This window comes from Python bivittatus, unplaced genomic scaffold, assembly GCF_059951505.1.
Source record: "Python bivittatus isolate LINGU-HERP-01145 unplaced genomic scaffold, Pbiv_v1 ctg000050_np1212, whole genome shotgun sequence".
NCBI classification, from domain to species: domain Eukaryota; kingdom Metazoa; phylum Chordata; class Lepidosauria; order Squamata; family Pythonidae; genus Python; species Python bivittatus.
The window spans coordinates 7,909,347-7,936,289 of record NW_028277033.1 but is presented as its reverse complement, the minus strand read 5'-3'; the positions used below and the strand labels follow the sequence as shown (position 1 = coordinate 7,936,289).

General features: G+C 37.9%; 1 protein-coding gene across 2 annotated transcripts in view; it reads right to left on the bottom strand.

Annotated features, from left to right (window-relative positions):
- NRG3 (neuregulin 3) overlaps positions 1 to 26,943 on the bottom strand; it is a 499,554-nt gene that overhangs the window by 23,358 nt on the left and 449,253 nt on the right. For both annotated transcript variants that reach the window (XM_088130194.1, XM_088130190.1), the window contains exon 5: positions 1,595 to 1,697. In XM_088130194.1, coding sequence (XP_087986320.1) covers positions 1,595 to 1,697 — 103 coding nt within the window. The remainder of the gene's footprint in view (positions 1 to 1,594; positions 1,698 to 26,943) is intronic.

The following is a 26,943-nucleotide window of genomic DNA, read 5'->3' as shown; positions in this document are numbered from 1 at the left end:
TCATTTTTTTTTTAATGTCTTAGCTCTCTACCGTGATGCCTCATGGATACCACAGTATCCACCAGTATTTACAACCTTACACATAATCACTCTTCCAATTCTCTCCTGAAGAACAGGCCAGGTTCCCGAAACGAAAGCCATGCATCATGTTCCTCAAGGGCACAAATGCATTTTCAGTGACTACAAGTGTGCACCGTGCCATTTTCCTCTGAGGGCTCTGGCACCCAAATCTTCAGGAAGTCCTTTCTCCCTTCCGAGCAACCTGTTTCCCATTCCAGGATTCACATATATTTCAACCTGGCTCGACAGATGTTGATTCCAGAGATTTCTTGGCATTGCTTTTTAGCCCTTTTCTCAAAGCAGAAAATGCTAATTTTTGTCACTGATGAACCAGTCTAGGTGCTCTCTGAAGGGCTACATGGACTTTTCCCTTGGACTTCAACTCTTGTAATATGTAGCCAAGAAGAAGGGCACCAGTTTGGAGACAATCCAACCAGAATGATGAAAATTGGTACTTGTGATAAAACATAAAACATAAAAAGCATTTGCTGGCAAAACAAATTTTTTTTAGCCACCATCAACATTCCTTTGACTCCATTTCTTTTTTAATCTGAGCATTTTTATTTATTACATTTATAGACCACCACATCTCGGCAACTTCTGATGGTTTCCAATAATTAAAATTCAACAAAGTACAAAGACAGAGTAACTAAAACATCCACAGTAAAATAATATTGATGATGATAATAATAATAATATAAAAATATAATCCAATAATAATAATTTATAGGAGACAAATTGGTCTTTATTTTCAACTGCTGCTGCATTTTGTACCAGGTGTAGTACAAAGTCAGCCCCAATAATCCTTCAACCAGGAGCTGGAAACTTTCATCAGATTCAGGTAACACCGCTGATGGAAGTTGTCACCCAGCAACTATCCAGAAAGTGACAGACTTCCATTCCTGCAATAAATTAATTTGTCACGAGTTAAACTGAATACTTCCAAGGACTTTGCTATTATCCCCTATTATTTCTAGAATGTTCAGCACTGCTTGAGTCCTAGCTATTTTTGAAAGATTATAAGGTAAGATAAGAAAATAAGGTCAGAAGTAGTTGTTTTTTAATGTTCTTAGAGCTATCTGGCCTACAGCTCCAAAAAATTAGCTAAGGCCTTCACCTGTATTTCTGCATGTTCATAGAATTCTAATCCTGAAGATCCTATTACATGGAACTGTGTGCAATTAATGGAAACATCGAATCAATTTGGAAAATGTGCTTGAGCCAAATGGATTCAAACTCCATTTGATTTGATCCTGACCATTTGGTGCCATTAAAACACACATGCATATTTTGGGAAAGCCATCTAACCTGGTCCAAACTGATTCAGAGTAGCACATAAGCACGCCACTGTAGTTCTACTACACGCATTTTTGCTTCAGGGCATTGTCTCAGAAAAGAAAGAATCTGCATTAAAAAAAAAGTCTCTGGCATGTCTTCCCCAGAATAATAACATCAAGAAACGATACAGTGGGCGGGAAACACCAATGGCCTGAGAGGCTAGAAGGAAGAAGAGAGATTAGTTAAGGAGTCTTACTTTGTTCTGAAGTAGAACGCTGCAGAGATTGTGCCCACAATGACTATTCCAAAGACGATGCAGGAAATAGACAGCACCTGTCGCTGGTAAACCTCTTCGCTCTCTGCGGACAGTAAAATTGAGAATAATGACAATGTTCAACAGCAATATTTAGAATTATGGAGATTTTTTTTTTAAAAAAATGTGTGAATGTGGTCAACGTTTTGCTTAAATAGCCAACATGTGCTTCTTAGCTTGACTAAAGATCCTTGGCTTCATAAGGAGCTATGTGTTACATGAGACATTGAGTTATTGCCCAATACAGTATACTAAGCTTACATGAATCCTCCAAGACCCCATAATGCATAATAAGGCTTATTGCATGATGTACTCTCTTCAGGTAAAATGACTTTAACCAACTTACTTCCCTACAGGGAATATTGTATCACATGGAACTGCTCCTATATTTTACAGGATACATATGGAAGAATCTGACCTGGGATGGGATGCTATTTTAAGGAGCAGGCCAATGTCCCTGTAGCCCAATATTTAAGTGTTCGCTTAAAAGCTTAACCTTTTTCTTCTGCAAAGAGAAGAAACTTCTCAAATGTTTCTCTTAAACAATTCCTATGGATCTAGAAGAATATTATTCTGAAAACCAAATGTATTCAGTCCAAGTAATAATTGCCCAGTTCTTCAGAAAACCACACAAGTAACACCAAGAGAAACCAGAATCTCTTTTGTGAACACAATTTTTACTATGCTTCATGAGTTTGTTTTGCCCTTTAACTACATGGAGCAATTGTTTTTAGTCTCCATATTGTTCCTCTGAGTTCCAAGCAAACAAACAACATCAAATCTTGACAGATTTACAGCACTGAAAAGAAAGGAATAAACCCTAACCCAAAAGAAACTCCTCCAATTTGATAGAGTTGGAAGCAAGCCAAGGGCTTTCTGTAGTCTTAGATGTGGTCTAATGCACAAGATATTACTTTCCTGGCAATTGATTTTTTTTTTAATATTATTTATCTAAAACAATATCCACAGTAAACATGGTTGTCACAAAACTGAAGGCAGAGTTGAAGGAAACATTCCAGACAGTAAGAAGACAATTACTGGACAATTAATATGCAGCTGAGACATTTATGTAGAAGCGAATCAATAATTCCCTGCTGTATTTTAATATTTTAATCACAGGCTTTCTCTATTCACTGGTCTTTCCATTCATCTGGATTATATTGTTTTACATTAACATAAAACACAAGAATTAATTAAAATAAGGCTGAACAGCAAACTTACAGCTTCAAGAATATTGACAAATATCTGGGTAAATATTGAATAAAGACTCGGAAAGAAATGTGCACGTATTTGATCATTTCCACAGCCAATCCAAAGGTAGGAACAGATCCAACTGTACACAGTAATACACAGAGGACTGGTTGTTTTCACTGACAGAAATAGGGAACTGATTAGCAAGCAGAACTTTCATCTCTGAAGGCTGAACAATCATTACTGATTTTTAGTAAGAGACTGAAAAGCACCTCCTTCTCTCACACATACCTGCAAAGAGTAGTATTTTAATTAAACACACCTTTAAAATAAATACTCATGGAAGAGCCTCTTCCTGTGTTTGTTTTGTCCTTGGTCGGGATGAATGAAGCAATGGAGATCAATTAGCTAAAATTCTTTTCCAAGCTCATTCATTCCAGTAGGAAAGAGCAAAGCAAGCATTTACTCTCCCACAGAAAGTCATAAGACCCATTCTGCATTGTGTGAAAGTATTTGGCAAGGATCTGGTTTTAATTCCTGTAAAATATACACCTTTCCAAATGTATAAACCACTGACACACTCATTTCTTTTACAAACATATTTAAAAACATCTTAGATGCAGCCATAATGGATGGATGGATGAAGAAGCCAAGAACTACCGACTGTCTTCATCTGAATCAAATGCTTAAAAAAAAAAAAAAAGAAAGAAAGAGAGAGAGAGAGAGAGAAAGAAAGCTGCAATCAATCATTCCATAACCACTTTTATATCAATTTTAAAGCAGAAAACCAAGCCTTTGAGAAAGCAGCTAGGAATATTTTCCATCCACACACATTCAGAAATGCAAACAAGGCTTTTAATACATGTCCAGAGCATGTAAAGTCACCTGCTGAGATAAACAGCAATTGCTTGTATTCTGTATATACGCAAACAGATAGATTTCTCCAAGTTAATAAAGCAGAAGAAGTATTATGATTTACAAAATCATTGTAAATTTCATGGGTTGTCCTTGGAAAAGTCAGGGGATTTGTGCACACGTCATGAACCGGAAAGTAGATATCACCCCAGAAAACTAAGGCTGAAGGTAAGTGATTCATCTGCATAGACAAAACAGATCAAGTAATGGTCGTGCACATGTTTCCCACTCAATCAGCTAACTGAATGTGCTTACATTATTTACTTGTCGCTCCAGCCAAGTGCTTTTCCAACGCAGAAAGGAAGCTTGCATGAATTTATGGCCTGATGTTATATCTCCATTATCTCCTGCATTAGGTTTTTGTAAACAATCCGTCACTGCCTAGAAATGAATGACACTGTCTAGCTTTCAATTAACCCTCTTATACAATAGTAACATATCTTTACTAAACAACAAAAGTCCTAATTTGGAGATCCGGTGATCTGATATTTGGACCATTCCATGAAGGCTTGTCATTGCTCACATTGACTAGAGCAGATGGGAATTGAAGTCCTAAACTTCTAGAGAGCGTAGATAGCATCACCGACAAGTGTATGAGAAAGGGGGCACAAAGGCAAATAGGAAAGATGGAATCTTGGTGGAAAATATTAAAGCAAGTTTTCACCACAAAGAATGCTGAAGATCTCAGTCTGATGTAGCAACTAGTTTTGGGAAAGCCTTACCAGGCTGAAATTGTTATGTAAAGCATTGGAGAGAACAAGTAGATCGCTTTTCCTGGCTCAACATATTAACAGTTTGCAATCTCATGTTGTATAATTAAAATACATACACAATTAATGAGCTTTGCAAGTGGCTAAGTTGTTTAAGCTGAGTCATTAATTAAGCAGGAAAGAATGAATGACTGGCTTGCTGGCTTGTTTTGTGTAGATGCATTATGTCATAAAAAAGAAGAGTGAATGCTGAACATCTGGGAGTTAGAGGTTACCCACATTTATATCTGCTTCTTTGGATTAGCTTTCCAAGATGATTAAGTTGAGGATCGTAAATGTACAGCATGCTCCTTGCCAAGTTCTCACAAGAAGAGGTTCATAACTTTATTTAACTGATTTGATTCCCAAAAGAAAGCAGAGTGATCAACTCTACACTCTGGGATCTTAGGAAAGGACTACTGGGGCAAGCCAGATATCAGAACGACCACAAAAATAATACTTATTTTTACGTGATAGAAGGTAATTACTTAATATGAAGGACTGCTTAGCATAAATGAAATAGTGATGCTCTGTATTATAAATAACTCTGTCGTTTAAGGTATTATTGATGTACCTGTGCATACTCACATTCCATCTAGAGAAGAAGCAAGTGGGGAACCCTGTTGTTATTTGACTTCCTCAAGCTGATGTTCTGTGGCCAATCAGCTCCCTAAACCTTTGTTTCTGTAACATTTAATGCTTTCAAAGAAGTCCTGTTCTTTCTTTAGTGTCACATACCTAAGAAGATGTCACAATCAATCTCTCTTCAATGGTTGTTCAGATTGTCCAGAGAACAGCTGCTGTTGTTGTTAATTATTCTTCTTCCACGCTGTTTTGCTTTCAAATTTTACTCCTCAGTTTTCCAAGACAGATTTAAGGAAACTCCTTATGCTGAAAATGTATGCCCTTATGGAAATGAAATAACTGAATTGTATTATAATCATAGGGTTTCTCAGTTGACCATGGTCAGCTTGTGAAGGCAAGTGCAGCTGTTTTCAGACTTCCTCCTGCCTTGTCTGGACATGCAGGCAGGCAAAGGAAGAAGTGAAGCCTGGAATGGTTATGGCCTGTGCTCCTACTTTACTGGCACAAGCCTGATTGCTTTTAAAACAATTTTAGGTTGCAACACTTGGAGAACCACCATAGAGAACTGCACAACAGCTTAATCACACTTCTTACTAAACTTCTGATAAGATTAATTTAATGCTCCCTCCTCTCAGGATCTTCAGCCCAACCAAGACTCTAACACAATATTTACCAGAGCTACGAATATTCTCCATACAGAATTTTCCAGAAGCCAACGTAAAACTGCAGTTTCTCAAGGTAGCTATCTCTCAACTCTTATTTGTTGGAACAGATGGTAGGACAATCAAATAAGTTTCATCTTGCTTTTCTGTTATCAGACAATAAGCCTAATGGAAAATATAATGTAGTTAAATTTTGTGTAGCAGCTATTAAAGCAGTAAAACAAATTTCTACTGAATTAGATCTGGGGTAAGGAAGAATAAGTGTTATGCCCAGGGTATGTTATGTTGCAAGCTATATCACTGGAATTTTACATGCATTTTACATGCATTTTAAAAAAAAGGTTTTATTATATTATTGTAGTGTAATTTTACTGTCCACCTCTTTTACTGTTCCGATCATTGATTGAATATATTTGTGTCTGTGTGTGTTTGCAGTTTCTTCCTTCCTTATAGTGTTTAGCTGGCACTCCAGTATTCAGCTGTATCATGATACTGCATGATTAAAAGGCAAACAGACTTATTGCCCCTCTCCTATTACTACAGATTCCATCAAAATGTCCAGGTCTGAAATTATTAAGATTTATAGCACAGCTCAGTGAATGTACAATAAACAGCTGACCAGATTAATAGGAAGATATGACTACCTGGTTGTGTCTACTGTCAGTTTGTCTCCCAATATTCTGAGAAACTGCTTGGTCTACATCTGGTTGGGTATCTTGGCCGTTGTGTGGAGCTGTTTTCTGCTGACTAGGACCTTTTCAGGAATCAGACAATCTCTTCTTATTGTCCACAAGCTAGTTCAGGAACATAGTGTCCAGTACAGGCCTGACATTACTTCCTGTTGTTATTTCACACAATCCTTGTCATCTCTTTCTGTTAGGAGATATACTAACACTCTCTTTGTTATACATACTGCCTTATGCATCTTCTTTTCCCAGTCCAACTGTGGCTATCTTAAAAATGTCCTCAGAGACTAAAATGGTTCCTGCAGATTTTTTGTTCCAATTGGCGCACATAACTTGTATTCATGATGATATTGCATAGGACCACAGATAAGTTGCCCCAAACAGAAAACTATGTAGCACATGACTTTGTGACATTTGCTGCCAAGCATACTTCCACACATGAGCCCTCAAACTCCATGACATTCCAGGATGAATTTTCACATGATGTGGTCCTAAGTTGAATTTGCCTGGCCTCAAACAACTAAGCAGGTTCAGACCTGGTTACTATTTTGATGGGAGACTATCAAGAACCACCGAGTCTAACAATAGGTCTCATTTGCTTCACGGTCTGACTATAATATGATCCATTATCATGACAATAAAAATTGCCATCCAAATGCTTAAATGGAAAATTAGAAAGGAATTATTTTTAATTTTTAATTCATTTTTAATTTTGAAAAAAAAAAAAAGGAAGCCTGTAATATGATTGAGCTAATTAATAAGATACAAGATATTGCATTTGTAACATGGACTTTTTTATCCACAACTCAGTGTGATCTATTAATTTCCTGGCATATTAAGAAAAGAGCAGAAATTAGAGGAAAATGCTCTATAAGACAGCAGTGTCAAAATGTTTCATGGGTATGAATTCACTCCTTTGCAGACGAGGACTATTCACAGTTGAATGGTTCTTCCATGGGCATTCATTACAGGAATGAAAGCCATCTAATTAGACAAGTATCTGAATTCCTGTTATATTTTATTAACCAAATATGCTTAGAGTAGTTTTCAAAGTGATGGTCGCAATATACAATTTAAATTCGTCTTTCAATATTGAACACATTAGCAGCAGGAAAGTGATGTGACTCACAGTGTTTCTATATCAAGAAAAGTCAGGTCTAAAATCTTCCTTTCTGGCCCATGGGTTTCTTTGTATAACATTGGGGCGGAGCACCATCTGGTCAGATGGTCTGGAATCATGTCACCTGTACACAGGTTTATCACAGAAACAAGCAAGAGACATTCATTTTGTCTAAGTCTGGGAATATATTGATAATGTAGCCTAGGTGTCAGCCCCACCAGGTACTCCAGGTAGACCAGACCAGAAAATCAACTCCACGGGAAGATCAGAATTACACTTTATTGAGATTGGCTATAACAACAGAATTTTGCAGGTCTGATGGGGCTATATCTCCTCCCCTTCTTATATTCCAGTGAATTGGGGAGATGTTTGCCTGACCTGCATCTCAATATAATCTTGCTTCTCAGAATGTTTCTGCCTCCTTTGCCCAGGTAACAGCTGTTGCCTATTTCTATCAAGGTCACCTCCTTTACTCTCTACACTAGGCGATCTACAGCCATAAACCTCATTTGCAAAGCCCTAGGATCTTCTGCAATGTGTAGTTCCCTACCATACTAAAGGAAGAAGCACACCAAAAGTTTAGTGCACGGCTTTATAACTTGCCTCTCCTGAAATAAACACATACACAAGCACACACACAAACACACACAGAAAGGCAAGGTGTGCTTCTAACTATTAAGTATGGTCTCTGCCATCAAAAGATTATCCAGATCTTTTCTTAGTAGCAAGGAAATTATTCTCCCAAATGCATAGTTGAAGGTCCTAAGCATGTTGTGACAAGAATGTGAAGTTCTGCTTCAGTTCTGAAGAGAATTGTTGCTGATTAAGAAAGCTTCATATCATTTTTGCAAACACTGCAGATGCAAACATGTTGTTATTGTTGTGGGAATCAGGCACTGGTCACTGGGTTGGAATACAAGATGGAGAATCTTAATTAAAAATCAAGTTGTCTTTGAATGACCAGACTTATAATGGAATTGGCCTTCCCTTTATCTATGATTACTGTACATACTATAGCAAACTTCTCTCCTAGAATCTTGTTTCTTATCAAAGAAATATTAAGCTGCAAGGAATTCAGAGCCTTCTAAGCTGTCATCAACGGCATGATATTCTGGTTCACTGCAGCTGCAACATAATTCCAAACTGATTAAAAAAAACAGATGTTTTGTGATGCTTTTAAAATAGAATTGCTTATGTTAATTTGATATCCTCTAACATTTCATAGATGACAATAGGGACATATTGAAAGCACCTCACTATTTAATTATCATTTCTGAAGCTTTTCCCTTACATTATGAATACTCTCTTGGAAGCTCTCAGCTGTGTGTTAAATTCATTCCCTGACCAGCTTCCTGCCCAAAGCAGTTTGGATTCACTTTTTTGTAGCTGATCCTTTAGTTATAATTACAATTTAAAAGCCCGTGGAAGAGAGGGCATCTAGCATGACTCTTGGCAAAGGACAAATCCAATTTGTGGGTCAGCCTTCAAAGTACACATGGCACCATGTATCTAGAAAGTACTTGCAAAAAACCATGCTGGAGAACCCTCCAGTAGTTGGGAATCTTGGTTCTGCAACCACAAACTCATTATGATCTTGTTTGCCTCTCATTATCTGCTCCTTGCAATCTAATAAATGCTGCTCTCTGTTTTTTGATGTTAAATCAATCCTAGTATCGTCCAGGCAGACATTTGGCTAGCTAGTTGGCGATGTACCCTTATGAGTCATATACACTAGCCTTCCAATAGAAGTTGATGGTATCAACCATGGAGTAAGCCCTTCAGGTGCGTAGCAAAGAGTTGCATAAATTAAGACTACCCTATCCGGGCTGCAAAACTGGATGATCAGCCTGCTGCTATCTAGTTCTGTGGCACTGAGTTTGATGGAACTTGATGTACGTATGTGAAATATACTTCAAGGCTCTCTCAGAGTTGGCTGTCTGCATTCACTGATTTCCTTCACGGGAGTTTGAAATCATCCATGCTTTCGAACGATAAATTACTGAGACTTGTGGTCCATCATCCATCATGGAAGATAGCATATGAGTTTCCCCCTTAAGACTAATAAAATATTTCTTAGCAAACATCCAGCATTTTTAATATTATATTAACCACAACTGTGATGCACATCAACTACTGACTTTAAATCACAAGCTTCGGGTACAATATTTGAACTTTACTGACTTACGAGCTTTCGAGTTGTGATTAAACCCCAAAAATATAAATTACATTCAACAGAAGCTTTCTGATAATTAGTGCTGTTATTTTGTTACTTGCATCATCAGCATTTTTGTATTACTAGTAATATTTCAAAACTAGCATTGATTATGGAAGGTATAGTTTATTTTTAAAAGGAGAATCAAAAGTAAGTTAGATTTTTAATTTTATTCAAAACAGCTTTGAGATTTCTTTTTTGATGAGAAGTGGCAAGCAATTTTCCATAATAAAATGTTTTTTAAAATGTTTTTAGTGGTATTATCATTTTGTAATCTGGTTTACAAAGAATACTGACTTGGATACAAACAGACATGAGAACCACAACTATATATTTATGTCTTACACAGTAATGGACTCATGGGCACTTATTAAATAGGTTGGGTTGAAAGTCTACATGGTCATGGAGGGGAATGGAAGCATAGAAGGAAGATTTGATTTCCATTATAATTGACACAATTAGGGGTTCAATGGGGGTACACTTCTAAGTTTTCCTCTACAAAGTTGTTCTGCATTCATAAAAGAGTTGACAGCAACATTCAGGAACCAGAGGACTGAGTGGATAGCATGAGACAGTAAATTATAGAAGGGAACCTGCCTGCTGTAGAGGGCCAGGGTGAATCATTCTTCCAAAAATTGCTATAACTTTCCTTTGGATTCTCCAGTGATAGGCCTGGACTCAATATCACGTTGAAAATGCTTTCTTTACCAGCAGAGAAAATGATGATATTTTGCATTTTTCTTTCACCTGTTATTTTTAAGTAGCTGTGGACTCTTCCTATCAATGTCTTTAGCTTTTATAGGTTTCAAAGGTTTCTAAAAATCAAAGAATGGGTCTTATGATTTAAAGGACGAGGTAGGCATGCATCAAAGCGAGAGAGAGAGAGAGAGAGAGAGAGAGAGAGAGAGAGAGAGAGAGAGAGAGATTACAAGACAGAAGACAATCAAATAATTTATAGATGGGATGCATTTTTAAAGAGCTGGGCAACTGAGTTCTTAAACTGCACTGTCTTTCAAAACTCTGTATTTGTTCCATTTTAATCAGTAGGAGTTGTGAAAATCTAGCACAGAATGAAAACTGCAAATAGTCACCAAATATTTGATTGATTGAACCAAGACATAAATTTAAGCTTGGCCAGACTGATGTCCTTTTTATTTCTGCAAACATTTGACCTTACCATCAATTACCTGTATAAATTCATGACTCGGGGTAGCTAATAACAATTAAAAATAATAAATAAGTAAATACCCTACATGAATACAATCAGCAGGTGAAGTGAAAAAGCCAACAACTGCACATAACCCAGCCAACAGGAAATTAGCACAACCGCTGCCCTGACTTTGCCACACATCTACTGTACATCTCCAAACCCAGTGACAAAACCACATCTTTAAGGCCTTGTGAAGGGTCAGGGCTAATCTGATCTCCCAAGGGATGACATTCCAAAGAGTAGATATCTTTCCTCTTGGGCCTGCCAAATTACATTCTCTAATAGACAGCCAGTTTGGTGTAATGGGTAAGGCATCAGGCTAGAAACTGGGAGGCCATGAGTTCTAGCCCCGCCTAGGCATGAAGCCAGCTGGGTGACCTTGGGCCAGTCCTTTCTCTCAGGCCTAGGAAGGAGGCAATGGCAAAACACTTCTGAAAAATCTTGCCAAGAAAACTGCAGAGACTAGTCCAGGCAATCTCTGAGAATTGGACATGACTGAACAGATTAAAAAAAAATAGGACCCACAGCATGACTCTTCTGCTGAAGTGTTAATCAATTGTTTGGGAAGGAAGATATGGAGTTTCAATATATCTGATTATTTGTCTATCAAGCCCAGTATTTTCAACAATATGGTGCGGGGGGGGGGGGGTGTGTGTCTCCAGATATTGCTGAGTTACTATTCCCACCATCTTTCACCATGACCCACTCTTCCTCAGGATGTTGGAACTTGTAGTTCAGTAAGATTTTGAATGCTCCAGGCTTCTGACGTCTGGTCTGTTCTAACTGGTGGCGGCTTTTCCAATCTCAAAGAAATCTCTGCCTTGTATTCCATTCTGTGATCCTTTAACCTGGAGGCAGCAGAGGAATCAGAACAAGTGAAAGCATCTAGCCAGCTCTGGTTGGCCCCAAACAAGCTAAATAGGGTTAGGTCTGATTCATAATAGACCAATGGAAAGTCACCAGAAAAGCCCAGGGCTGTAGGTTAGACAAAGAATATAAACAAACAAAACAGGGCAGGTACAAACCATTCCTGTATTGTTTCCAAATAAATTTAAGTGTGTTGGAATGTGCCCATGTGTTCACCAGGAGTTGAACTTAACTTGGGGCTCTTTAGTTTTACCAGTTGCTTACCCCAGAACTTTTGATATGCAATATAGATCCTTAGGCATTCAGTGATGGTCTTTTCCCAAATGACCTCTTCCCCTTTCTCCAGCCAACTGATGAACCAGATAGCAGATTGCCTAGTTAGATAGGTCTGGCTTTGACTGTTACATGTGCAGTGATGTGCTTCAAACCAGAATAAGGCAGACGTGCCTTTTGTCATGAGATTGACCACATATAAAAGCAAATAAGGATACAGTAGTAATAAATTAACATACCAGTCCTATATCTTGCAAAAATAAGCCAAACTTTCTGCTCCTATAAAACAATAACAAAAAATTACTAAGCTCTTCTCATTTGCAGGAATTTGCTGCAGTAGTAATTCTGTGGCTGTATAAACAAGTTATGCCAGGCATTTTCAGCTGCAAAACTCTTGTACACCTTTTTGGAATACACTGCATGGACTAAGGGCAGAATCAGTTTCTTTCCATTCCTCCAAGGAAGGGTGAAGATTTTGTCTGAATCTGCCAGACGTAACTGATGTGTGGGAACAGGGATAGCCTTGCACACTGCAGAACTTGAAGAAGGTGGGTTCAGTGAAGCACCGGCTGTATGTCAGCTTGACAACTGTCAAAACACAAGAGATCAATATGGCTACAGGCTGACTTGCTAGTACAGAAGGATATTGGGTGGTGTTGCATCTATGGGTTGGGAGCACTAATGCTGGAGAAAATCTTCATAGAGCACTACTGGGGAGTCATCTCTCTTAGGTGATTAGTGATTAGATGCTGCAGAGATGGCCTAACCCCTTTTTCAGATGTTCATGTCTTAATTTAAAAAAAAAAAAATCTAAATGGCATTATAATAATTGACATATTTTTTGTGCCTTAATGATACCTCAGATTCCCCCAACTATGAGAAGCTTCACAGTATTCCTCCAGGCTGCAGGAAAGGGTTAGAAAGTTTCCTTAAATTATGTTAGGTTGTAGTTTATAAAGTTGAAATAATTGCAAGCGATTAAAATAAGAACCTTGTAATAAATCAAAGACAAGGGATAAATAATTTCACTCCCTTCAAAATACCCATGCCATTCACATACCAATCCGTGTATTGTTCAACAATCCCAAGACTATCTTTCTTGCTGTAAGTTTGTCTTTATAATTGTGTGTGTGTGTGTGTACACACATACATACACACACACACACACACAGAGAGAGAGAATATATTTATTTAATCTCACATCTATTTTATGGTTTTTATATCTCATGGAATCTTTTCTTATTTCTCTTCTTTAAAGAAATGCAAGGAGAGTAATAGCTGTATCTTCAGTGTAATATAATGGTCAGGAGCAATCAAGGGTTCTGAATGAGTAGTTCCAGTTTGATGCAGATTTGAATTTATTAAAATTAAGTAAAGTGTCCTTAGCATAATCACATCTAACCTGTTTCTGTTACATGCTTAGAATTACTTATTCTAGAGTAATGAAAAAGAGCTCAATTGGACTTCCATGGATTAAGTATTTTAATCACTGCAATATGTTTTGGAGTATCATTGACTTTGATTGCATTTATAGCCTGATAAAATTATTATTTTTTTAAAGTTACTTTTCTGATTTCATAGCAGAGCCGTACAGGCTATGACCAAGTTAAAGATTACTCATTTTACTGCCCATGAAACCTGTTCAGGTTAACTGGGATGAAAAAAAGAAAGGTTTATTAGATTCCTATATCTGTATCCAACATCTTTTCCAAGTCTCAAGTTGTGCTAGTTCTCTCCAAAAATTTAGCTGATTTAAATATACTTTTTAAATGTAGAGTGGCAGTTATCTAACAAACCACCATACTATCTTCATGTATTTCAAATGTTACTTATTTAAACCAATTAGTATCTCTGGGAAATGGAACTTCACCATGCTGTGAGTGATTTAAAAAATCAATTTTAATTTATCTATAAGCAGCTAAAACAGAAGCTAACTAAATCTTACTTTTCTTGTGATTAGGCCTTTATTTCTTCTCCACTCGTGAGGAATCATTGTTAGGCAATCTTTTCATGTCATGTCAGACTCCATTTGCGAAATGAAACATAATGGCCAATAGAGAAGGATTATGGAGATGTGTGACATCATGATATATAAATGAAGAAAAAAAGATGTTATAGTTAACTCACCAATTCTTGGTGAAATACATGTGCTAAAATATAGCCATGGTTCAGAAAGATTGATTTTTTAAAGATTTTTTTATCCTGCCTTTATTATTATTATTATTATTATTATTATTATTATTATTATTATTATTATTTTATATATAAATAACTGAAGGCAGCGAACACACCTAATACTCCTTCCTCCTCCTATTTTCCCCCCAACGCCAACCCTGTGAGGTGAGTTTGGCTGAGAGAGAGGGACTGGCCCAAAGTCACCCAGCCAGCTTTCATGCCTAACTCACCATCTCCTGGTTTCTAGCTTGGAGCCTTAAACACTAGACCAAACTGGTTTGTTATCAACTGGTTATCAACTTCCTAATTCTATGCTGTAATTGACTTAATCTGCCTGCCATTGAATGGCTCCATTATTTATGGAGCAGAATCTGTCTTTTAAGTTTCCATCTCAGTTGACCATGGCCTAAAGGGATTTCAATTAGAAAAACAAACACAACTTTTACTGTACCAAGTAAGAGGAGTCCTTGATAGGAGTTTACAAGATATTAGTGATAGATGCTATTTAATCCTCCAAGGAAAATTTCCATGTGTGAAAGGATCATTGTCCATGTAAACCAGGGACAGAGAAAATCACGTTATCTCAGATCACCCTAAATCCAGTGAAGTCAGTTCAAGTTCAGCTCCTTGTCAAGAGTGCAATACAGGGAAATCAGGTGATGTACAAGCAGGTGCAACCAAGATTTACAGTTGGTTAATAAATGTATAATAATCATACTTTTCCTGCTTTAAGGCTGTATTTTAGGATGACAATGCTTATAACAATCGGGGGGAGGAGTAATATTTCAGCTGCTGTGTACTGTTTATGCACAACAGTTCATAGCAAAATCTTGACAGACTTTAGCCCATTTCTTCCCACTGATTTCCATGGAACTCTGTCTAGATCAAGACTCTGCATCCATCATTTTGTTTCCCAACAAGAAAACTTCAAGGCAGTGGAACAACAACAACAACAAAAAAGACTGCAGTCATTTTATATACATTTTTTCCATCTTGTAATACTCACCTAAGCTACAATCAAGTGCCATTTCCCCTAGATTGTTTCTTGACTAGTTGGGGATATTAAATGCTATTCTATTTTGCTTGGTCAACATTTGTGCCAATGTTCTTTGAAAAGAGTTCTGTCCACTCAAGAAAACATCCACTCATGGTTATGCAGTTTGAGCTCAAATTGGTGATTTCTCCCATACAATAATAATGTGTGGGAGGGAGAATTGGGGTAAACCTGTTGGTCTTGTCTTATAATCTTGTCCAGGGTTCGCACCAACCCCGTTCACTATATCTCACCATATCCTTCTTCTTTTCCTTGATTCCACTAAGTGCATAAACCAGTTCAGACAATGCTTTGTTTTTTAAACTTCTTATTTCTCCTTTTGAGGATCCCAAGAACTCTATCCAACCACGGCTTTCTCAATCTTTCCCTTCTTCACAATCCATTCACTCTTCCTTCCTATTGCTGAAGTCTATCTATTCGGAAGTGATCATTGCCGTTTAGTGATTTGGATGAATGTTTATTCTGTTATCCAAGTGCTAACTCCCAAGAGGTAAATCTTCCTTCCTTCCTTCCTTCCTTCCTTCCTTCCTTCCTTCCTTCCTTCCTTCCTTCCTTCCTTCCTTCCTTCCTTCCTTCCTTCCTTCCTTCCTTCCTTCCACGTACATGCCACTAACTCATAGCAGCTTAGAAGAAAATTAAAAACATCCATATATGCATAATAAATAATAAAACACGAATAATACATCTAACAATAGGATCAATACCACAACATTAAAACATACATAGTAAAAACAAACACTAACCCCAGCATATCAAACTAAGTTATAATCTGCATCAATATACCCATCACACACAATGGTGTAACATAAAGAAAAATTCACAGTTAGAAATCAAGCAATGCCAGTGAGATGGGATCCACCACGAGAGGGCCTCCAAAAGGACATTACTTCGGGGGATATATGACACTCAAAGGGAGATCATTACACAGGGCTGCAGCCATTATGGAAAAGCAAACAAAAAGAATCTTGACATCTGGTAAAAATGTGAGATGGTCAAGAGATATTCTGGGGATGAAGTTATCAGATGCATCAATTCCTAGGATTCTTTCTCTTTAGACTATTTTTCAGTTGGGTACCCTTTCAACAGAAAGCTATTTTTCACACATTGCAGAGTATTTATTTATTTATGGACAATGACTGGTGAAGTAGTGACCACACTTAAAGAACACATAAAAGCAGGGTCAAATACAATAAGAGCAATAAAACGACCATACAGACCTGCCAGTTAAAATTTACATGTACAAGAAGTAAACTAAAGGGAATGAAATAAAACAAAGTCAAACAAAATAGATAAACTAAAAATAAAGTTCAGATAAAAGAATAAAAGGACTTCCTTGTGACATTGTTCCAAGATTAGGAACAATCTTATGCCTTCTTATGGCAATAACTGCCAGGAGGAACTTGGCAATTCAGTTTGTAAGAGCAAGGCTCATGGTCAAGAGCTGAACATAACCACTTCTTCCTCATTGAAAGCTTGATCTCTACTGGAGGTGGCACAACTATACCAGCACGTAAATTCTCATGAAGTAATATACACATTAAGTTCTCAGGTTCGTTCAGGCTTCGGGGACAGTATATCTTATTGAATGGGATAAAGAAGGACCTTTGGTCAGCTTACATGCCAGGTTATACAGGTGGTGACCTACGCTTGTGGCATAGGAATTTAGATCAATGCAATACAGGGCCATGCAGAAAAGTCCTCTTGCATTTTATTCAGTCAGTTCTTATTGAGTTTAGGGAAAGAGGGTTTGCTTTCAAAATTTCATCCAAGAAGAGAAGTTTGATTAAATTCTCATGGGGAAAGAAGATGTGTTTCTGCACTTACTTAGCAAGTGACCAAGTGGTATGCATGTGAATATCCTCTCGTTCACTGGATAATCATTTTTCCAGAACTGAAGACTTTCCATCTTTCCACATTTCAGTTAAATCAAAAGACCATGTTCCTGTTGGACTTTTTCAGACTAGAAAGTGCAAATGATCAGGGAGGCTTCAAAGTGGCAGAAAAACATGTTGGAAAAAAATACTGATACCTTTGCTTCTTCTGGCCATTAAGCAAGCTTTTTTAAAAAACAAATACTACCCAGAGAAAAGTCAGATTCTCAAGCTCTCTGAGAATGAGGCAGAACAACAAAAGAGAACATCTGAGAAAAAAAACAAGGCACTTTTTGGCCCCATGTTAATTTGGAATGCATCATTGGAAAACCTTACCGACCATCCACTCTAGTATCTTTTTGACTGTAGGGAATTGTTTTTCCAAGCTTCCCAGCATGTTTAAATTGCACATTTACATAAAAGGGTATAAGAAAGGATTACAAGTCTACCTTCCTCTTAATTATGTGCTCCAGTCCAATGGGCATGTCTGTTAAACAAATGTGTCTGCCCGTAAAGCCTTCGTGTGTCAGTACAAGCCCTGATTAGGTAATCAGATTGAGTTCATTTGTTCTTCCCTAATTTAACTAACAAGTTATTTATTTACACCTTCTCCCATTTTCCACTCTCCCAGGGAAGTTAGATCTGCATTTCATTGACGGTTGCATTTCCTCAGCAGAGACAGGCAATAACAGGGAGCTGCAAAGCTCACCACCAATGGGGATCTCTTGGCTTTGAAGTAGTAGAATAAATAGGAACCAATTTCAACTTTTAATTATTTATACAATTTAATTTTAATATAAGAGCTAGAGGGAACAATTAGGGCAAAGTCAGGCAAACACATTTCTGAATGAGAAGTTTTCTTTTCCCTTAAGAACACTAAAAGCTTGCTGCTCAGAGTACAATCTCCAACAACTTGCTAGCACAGGGAGATGGGATAATAATAAGAACTATGTTTTCTGGAAGTGTAGGATTTGGATTAGGATTTCAGAGCAAGGCTGGGATTTTTAATTAGGATTAAAACTTGCAGCAAACAGAGTTCAGATGAAACAGAACCAGCAGTATGCTGACAGCTGGAATAAATCTTAGGTTACAGGCCAGGTAAGAATAGAAGAACAGCACTCAGCATGCTTCATTGCTGGATTGCCTGCTCTTGGTCAGCTTAACTGCCAACTGTACTAGTAAAATCAAGGATTCATCAGCTCTGTAACAGAACCTTAGAACTGTAGGGTTGGAAAAGATCAACATGGCTGGCTGGGGAATTTTGGGAGTTGAAGTCCACCCATCTTAAAGTTGCCAAGGTTGAGAAACACTGGTTTAGACTTTCCTGCTCAATGCAGGAAATTAAAGAATCTGAGAAAGATGATTCTCCAGCCTCTAGTTGATTACAACCAGCAATCAGAGGGCAGCTTCTCACCTCCCTTGTTAATTTGTTTTCCTGTTGAACTGCCCCTACCATTAGGAAGATGAAAATCCTAATATTTACTCATAATTGATCTTACTGTAAGAAGAACATCTTTTCATGTCTGGTCCTTTTGGATGATCTTTGTCCTTCTTGGTCATGCCACTCTACAAAGACTTGAACAAATGCTATCATATCTTGAGTCACCTTTTCTCAAGGCTAAATGTACCCAGTCTCCTGATGCTGTCCATATAATCCCTACTTCCCAGTTCTTAGATCATCCTCACTGGTTTTCTTTCTAATTTTTCTCTTTTCTCTTCTAAAACATGATGCCCTGAACTGGACTCAGGATGCCAAGACTGGTATGAGATAAACCAGTAGTGTCACTTAAAGGCTAAGCAGTAGCTGAAAGGTTCTTCCTTCTTCAGTGGAATCCAGTATACTGAATCCTTAAGAAAGCTACATCCCCGCGCTTGGCCCTTCTTCTTAATGTTCTGCTTTGTAGCAAGACACCACTGGTGGAGGAGGTTGGGGAAGATCCTTCTGTCCCCTTCTTTAGCAGAAGCTTCCATTGCTAAGTCTTGATGGGAAGAGGACAAGAGGGCTGGTGGAAAGAATTTTGGAAATTCAGAAGGGCCGCAAGTCTGGAAGGGTTTCCAGATGTCAGATTGGGCTGGAAAATCTTTCAGATGCTGGGAGAAGCAGAGATATCTCAGTTTATTTCCAATGCAGATGGTTTATAAATATTAGAAATCACATGTTAGCCTTACTATCTGGTAATGAGAGCAGCCAATTCAAAGTTTTCCAAACATTTACAACATTCTCATGCACAGAGAAATGGGTATTTGTCAGTAGGTGGAGCCTTAAACTGGAAAGCCCCTGACACTATTCTGTTAAGTCCTGCCCCATGATATCAACCATCATACCCTGATAGGTAAGGGTCCAGTCTGACCATCTCAAACAGAATTATCTTAGTTTTTAAGTATCTATTTACTACTTTACTCCCCACTTCACCTGAAGCTTCAGGTTCCATGTAGGCTAATCCTCCTTGTTTTCCCTAACCAATCATTGAGGTAGAATTTAGGCTGAGAGTAACTGATACACTTTTAGTTTAGAACTCCCCTCTTTTGGTCAATCCCTAGGCCTGTCTATTTCTTAGTAGTCCAGATGATTGCTCTCAAATAAATATGATTATGGACTGAGGACTGCATGTTCTCTAGAAGGAATGTCTGCAAACTATGATTATTTTACAGTAATCTCACAGTGTGGTTAGTGCTGAAAGCATACAGGTGAAAAAATATCCCCCGTGAGTGAATATGTAAAATAAGACTAAAGGAAAAGCTTTCCCTTTTTTCAAAAAGGGGTCATTAATATCTTTCCTCATTTGCTGATCATGTTGTCATGGAAACAATAGAAAACTGTGTCCAAACTTTACTTGGATACATCTACCCGGTTGCCTGTTTATTGATACTAATCAACCTAAAAATAGGATAGGCACATTTTGCCTAAAAGAGATAAATCAAATGTCATCTTTGAGAGAGACATCGGCTATACTGAATGTTTAACCTGTAAAATAGGAACACAGGTGAAGTTTAAATCATCTGTTTTCAAAATGTTTTACAATGTACTGGACCAACTGTCCTGTCAGGTTTAGCCCAAAGAACTCCAAGAGACAATACAAATCCAGTTCAACTGTGTTTATTAGCTATAACCTCTATACAGAAAATCTCCCCAGACTGAAACCTAGCTCCCCAGCCAGCCACAACACCCTGAATTCCTCAGGGAGGTGCCAGCCTCATCCTCTTGATCTTCCCATGCTCCTCTGGTGAACTAAGAACATGCTTATCTCCTTGAGCCTGGCCTTCATAATTCCATTCCATCACATCTCCCCAATTTGGATTCCTTTAAAGGGTTGGAGTTTAATTCCAGCCAGCATCCAGTTCAGGAAGATTGTACTAGCTTAGTACAATCTTGTAGTTGTACAACTACACACATTCATTCTTTTTCAGTCTTTCTATTACTGGCTCTGGTGAACACAGCCATTCCAAAATAGATGGGGGAGACCTATCAGAAAGGGCATGTTCCAGGTCCCTTCTTTCAAACAATGCCATCTGGTTGGACCTCAGATTTGTACATTCTCAGTGGCAGCACTTGCCCTATAGAAGAGCATCCCATGGAGATTTGGGTGGCGCCAACCCAGTTATCCTTTTGCAAGGCATTGAACTCTTAGCTGTTTCCCCAGGCATTTGAATCAAGTTGTTGATATGTGGGCTTATTATGTCGTAAGGGTTAAAATATTTAAATATTACTATTAGTTTTTTGATTTTTGATTTACATTTTAATGTTTTTAATGTATTAGTTTTAGATTTAAATAATAATGTCTTGCATGAACATGCATGAACTGCTGTTACACTAGTATACTTGAAATAGTCTGGAGACTAACTCAATAAACTATTGACTTATTTACTATAAATGAACGAAGAAGGAATAAGTGAAGAAGGAATGAATAATAAATTACAGGAGAACTCTGAATACCAATCCTTGGGTTGCAACATTCTAGAAGACTATTAAATCAGTCAATCAATTAATCAATCAATTACTCTCTCTTCCCAATCTCACACTGCCATCTAGAGGTTTTGTAGAGTTTTGCAGCTCCACATCTCTAGCTGAGATTATGATTTCCATGCTATTGTGGCTAAAAATTCAGATAGTTGTAACCCCAGCTCACCTGGAAAACAACCAGGTAGAGGGAAACTGTACACATACTAATGGTATATTCCGAACATAACCAAAGTGGTATCATTTCTACATGAAAGATACAGATCAGTCGGCTTGGGGAAACATCAGGTTTTCCATAAAATTCTCGATATAGTTAGGCTAGAAGTCACAACCAGACAGCACCAATGCTACTGAGCTGTGGTCTACATCAGAGTAGGACTGCTTCCTGTGATCCTAAGTCAATTTGGTAATTTTGATTCATGGTATTATGAATCAAATGACATTTCAAAATCATTGAAAAGAGATCAGTTAACGCTACAAACTGGAAGATTTCCTGAAGATGTTCTTTCATAACTGAAACACACAGAAACAAAACTACTTTCTAGAAGAAATACTTTGCAAGACTCCTATCAGACACACTTATATAAATGAGCCTCTGAAAAATTGTGAATGACACTCAAGTTTCCTATCTGTTAGCAAGTGGAAAGTTGAAACCACTATTTCTCTGAAAACCCAGAATGTAACTTCCCCGCCCTTTTTCTGACAATTCATCTGTTTCATTCATAGCTGTATCTAAATGCAGAATTGGATAGAAGGTGAATGGATTTTTTAATTGGTTCTCTAATGTCATATGTAAAAACTAGAAAAAAGTCACAGGACTAGAAACGCCTTAGAATGGTTTCAAACCTGCCCTTCGAATTTCTGAAACAAATCTCATGCTACAAAGCTGAACATGGGTTCTAGCAGATGGAAAGGTGGAAATGGAGATTCACTCATTTGTCTTCTTGGCTAAGAATTTTGGATACAAAGCCAATTCATTTCCTGGGAACAGTTTTTGAAGTTACATATCCTGAACTTTACAACAGCAGGTTTAGAGTTCAATCTACATTCTGCTAGAGACCACGGTAACACTCTCATTGATTTTAATAGATCTGGATTGCACCCACAGAGAAGAAAATGAAATTTCTTATGATGAAAACACCATATTGCTTGCAGCAAAAAGTAGCAACATTCACAAGTACAGTACCACTCTAAAATTCAAGAAAGAAAGTCAAAGCTATCTGCAGTGGGTTAGAAATTCAGCATCAATATTGCCTTAAATATATGGTTAATATTACCAATTATAAACAATTTCCAGAGATTCTACAAAGAACATAACCTACAGATCAGAAGGGAAACACTGATAACAGTTTAACAAATGTCTATATAAAGTGAATTGCTAAAACCAGAATGTTGAAATCTTGACCCATTTCTATATCTGAAATGACTATTCTTACCATAATTATTGGGTTAATAATCATGTTCCAGTTCAGTGTAGAATGAAATGGTGGATATGGTAGAAAGGAAGGGGAGATATATTCAGTCATAATAATAGCCTATACCCATCTCTTCTTTTCCAGTATAATCTGGGGAGTTAGATTGAACACCTGGTTAGTCTCCTTTGTTTTTTTTTAATCCATGATCTTGTAAGAAGCTGACCTGGAATGGCAGCACTGGGGAAGAGTGTTTTGCACAGACTCATCTCCTGGTAGTTGAGCACTTGCAAAACTGATGTCAGCCTTACCAGGTAGACCAGACAGGAAACACAACCAGATGAGCTAATACTACTTTATTGTAAGGCTACATTAACAGAACCTTGCAAGTCTGAAAGTACAAATCTCCCACCGTCTCTTTTACAGCCCAAGGAGTTAAGGAGGGTTCCTTCTGAGTCTATTTCCCTGCCCATTATGCAGCTGCAGGCTATGCCCTCTCTTATCTGACCATTCCCTAGGCAGCATCTCTTTGCCCCATCTTTCAAGGTCCTTCTCACATACTTTTACATCAGTCTATCCTACAGCTTTCTTTTAGATTTCTCTGGCAGTCTCCCACCCAAGTAGTAATCAGGCCCCACCCTGTGTAACTTTTAAGCCAAGACAAGGTTAGCTGTGTGCATATGGCAAATTATTTCCTTTTCTCTCCTTAAGTCCTAAATTCCCTCTTTATTCCTACAGTGAGAATACTAACCCATATCATATCTTCCTTAGTTCACAGCATTGGACTGACTTACCAGGAAAGGCTTTGATTGATTGATTGATTGATTGATTCCTTCTTTTTTTTTTAATTAGTAATGGGCAATTTCCCATTGGTTCATACTGAAATCCAAGCTGTCTTGGTAAATAAATCAAATAACATCAGGTATATGACTTCATTAAGTTTTTCTGAGAAATCTAAAGGGAAAGGGAGAAAAAATAATATTCTCACCACTAAAATTTCTATTTCATTCCTGAGCAGGGAAAAAGATCCAGAAAAACCTTTTACTGTAAAAAGAAAAAAAGCAAGATCCCTTGTGCATCTCTGAATGAAATGAGATGCCTTGCTAATTAACAACAAAGTCTGTAAACATAAACTCTTCCTGTTAGTTCTCTTTATTTTCACTTGCTTTGGAATATTAAGATTTTTTTCCCCCTTATAAGATGAGATGGTGGTAGATAGTTCTCATTTGATTGAGAATGAAAGTCGAAGCTTGTGACAAGCTCTGGATAGAGCTTTCCAAATGGAGGAATATTTTATATATTCTGAATCAACTGAATTCAGGATTTGTCCCCAGCCCCACATGCTACTGGCTTAACAAGTAGCATCTTGCACAATACGTCATCTTTGATTTTTTTGGCAACTTGCAATAAATGTTAGAAACCTGTTGCTTTAGTTGGGAAGATCCTCTGAAACTATTAATATGCAATTTTTACTCCCAGAAATGAGATTCATGTATATTTCAGATGAAGAAGAGTAGGCAGAAAAAAAAAAAAACAGATATAAAAATGCAGAAATTGCCTACTTTGCAGTGCAAAGTCATAGAATGCTCTTCCAAAAATAAAGGAAATATATTAACCCATACCTAATGAAAGGAAGAAGAAAGGTATAAATTTATGGTGAAAATAACATGGAGATTGAAATGTTAATTTTTTTGCAAGGAAAAACTTTCCAAACAATTGACAAACAGAAGAACTCTAGATTGTGTGACAGAAATATAATTCAATTGGGTAAAAAAATAGCAAATCAACCTAGGCCTGTGATAAAATCAGGCACTTGGAACGGTGGTATAATTGAGGAATAGTAAAGAGGCAATTTCTCAGACCCGAATCTTTAGGCAAGATGAGTTTATGACATTTAAGCTATCAATGCAAGCAGCATAACTTCCTTTGTTGGCTAAATGCAAATAAGGATGGGGAGAAGAATTGAAAGAGGAAATGAAGGTATTAAGAAGAGATTGAGCAAGTAATAATCATGAGAAAGGGATCAAGGATCAGGTAGGAGGGAACAGGGCTGAAGCTGTCAAACATTACATTACTAAAGCAAAGTTCTGAAATATTGTTATGCTGAAAGATCTCCGGACTAAAGGATTAATCGTGTCTCTTTACTGGTGTCTGGTTAATGTTAAGAAGAGTGAAATGATTTTACAGATGTAAATTTGTGAGTCAGAGCAAATAATTTGGGAGTGTTTAATTAAACACAGGAACTCCAATAGAAGCATGTAAGAAGATCCCAGTAGGATCCTTCTAATCCTCTAGCTATTTCCAACTGTGGTCAGTTAGGTGCCATAAACAAGCTTGTTCTTTGTCTCAGTGTCTGCCATTAAGTAAATTAAATCTGCTAAAAATGATGAAGCCCCCAATTAATAGTCCTTGATTTAATTAATCCCTCCGTATGTTGTTACCTACCCTAATTTCCTTGACAGATAACAAACAGCAAAGTAACCAGAAATGATATCAGCAAGAAATTCTATCAGTGGCATCACTATAGGCTTCATTAGGTGAGCCCCTCTTTCTTTCCTTCAGCCAGACAGCACCACAGTAGCCACAACTTCTCTTTAGAAGTGTAGGAGGTGCTGAGACCAACAGTCCACTCCCTTTCACAGGGCAGTGATCCAAATTAAAGTTTTCCTACAAGATGGCTGTCCAGCCACTGCTTGAACACACCTACTGCATAACATTTCACCAACTCCTGCAACGGTTGGTTCTCTATCAAACTGCTTTTGCTGTTAGGAACTTTTTCCTAACCTTCAACTGGTATCTGCCTTCAGGTAAGTTGCAAACTGTATTCTGTGCCATGCACTCTGAGATAATGGAAAATAAGATGAGGCTTTCTTTTATACAGCAACCCTTTAGGTACCTCTCAGTCTTCTGTTTTTAAGGATAAACATATGCAGTTTCCCACCACAGCCAGCCTCTCTTGCTTGACAATATCAGCATGAATCATTCCTCCTGCTTCAGCATTAGCTCAAGATCATAATGTCCTTTCTCCTTCAGGCCAACAATATTACCTTTAGATGCATGGCTTCTCTGTCTGTCTTCTTTTGGTTCATCACTCCTTGTCCCTTCTTGAGGAAAGTAGAAACAGTCATAGCATCTCTCTCTCTCTTTTTTCCTCTTTGCACCTAAGACTAACTCAACTTCTCATTAAGATGATCAGGTTTCCCAAGAGATAAAGTTAATGGAGCAATGTTAGCAAATTCCCAGATATATTTGACTCCCAATTTGCAGGGGTTCTCCAGCTTGGCCCAGTCAGGAAGCAAATTAGCAGGCTGTAAGTGAGCAGAACAACAGTAGTTGCTTGTAAGACATCTAGGAAGACATTACATGGACAGGCAGTCAATGAGAGATGAAGTGGAAGGGACCCTGCATTCAATTCCACCGAAAGACATCTCTTGTCTCTTCATGAAAGGAAAGCTAACTTCTGTAGCGGGAAGTCTTTTTTATCCCTGGAATCTCTTTACACAACTTAGATTCTTGATCTTACAGAGCTCTAAAGGATAGCTTATAGGCTTAGGTAGTTCTCAACACACAACAGGCCAGCGGGAGCTGCATCACTGCATGGTAACCTTCAGTGCAAGACCCCAACCAGATGAACTTCAGGAGTAAGGGCTACATAGGGCAACAGTTGAACTTCACCTTTCAGCCTGCATCCCAATGGGAGCAGATTAAGTGGGCAAGCAGGGGGAAGAAGCAGTTTAGCTATGCCCTGAAACAAGTTGGGCTTTATAACAATCAACAGGGATTCCAACAAGCAGTGCATGACCAGAAGAAGAAGAGCAGATTTACAAGAGATGGCAACTGGGAGGTATGGGAGGGCTATGAAATGAGTGAGAAGAAGAAAGAAACAGAAACAGCCGGCATATAGGCAGGAGGAAATTGTACACCACCCAGAGTCACCTGTGGTGAGATGGGCAACTATATAATTTGGTTTAATAAATAAATGATGAGAAGAAGCCATGTTTTCTTTTCCTACGCTTCATAGTGTACCTCTCATCCCAAAGCAATAGAATAATCTTCAAGCACACCAGCTGCTAGAGAATGAAAAGCATTGGGAGGAACTGGGAGCAGGGGAAGGCTCAGTCTGCAAGGAGACAATTAAACTGAAGATCAGACATTGCAATCTGGATGAAAGCTGAAGTTCATCTATTATTATTTTCACAGTGTCTTTTGCACCTCTGCAATCAATGTTCTGAGTGGATCTCACAAACTGAGCAAAAATCCTACAGCAGGACTTTTTTTCACCTGGTGACAATACTATCAGATGTGAGAGATTTAAAGAAATCAAAGAGAGAGCAGCCAGCAAATTAAATGAG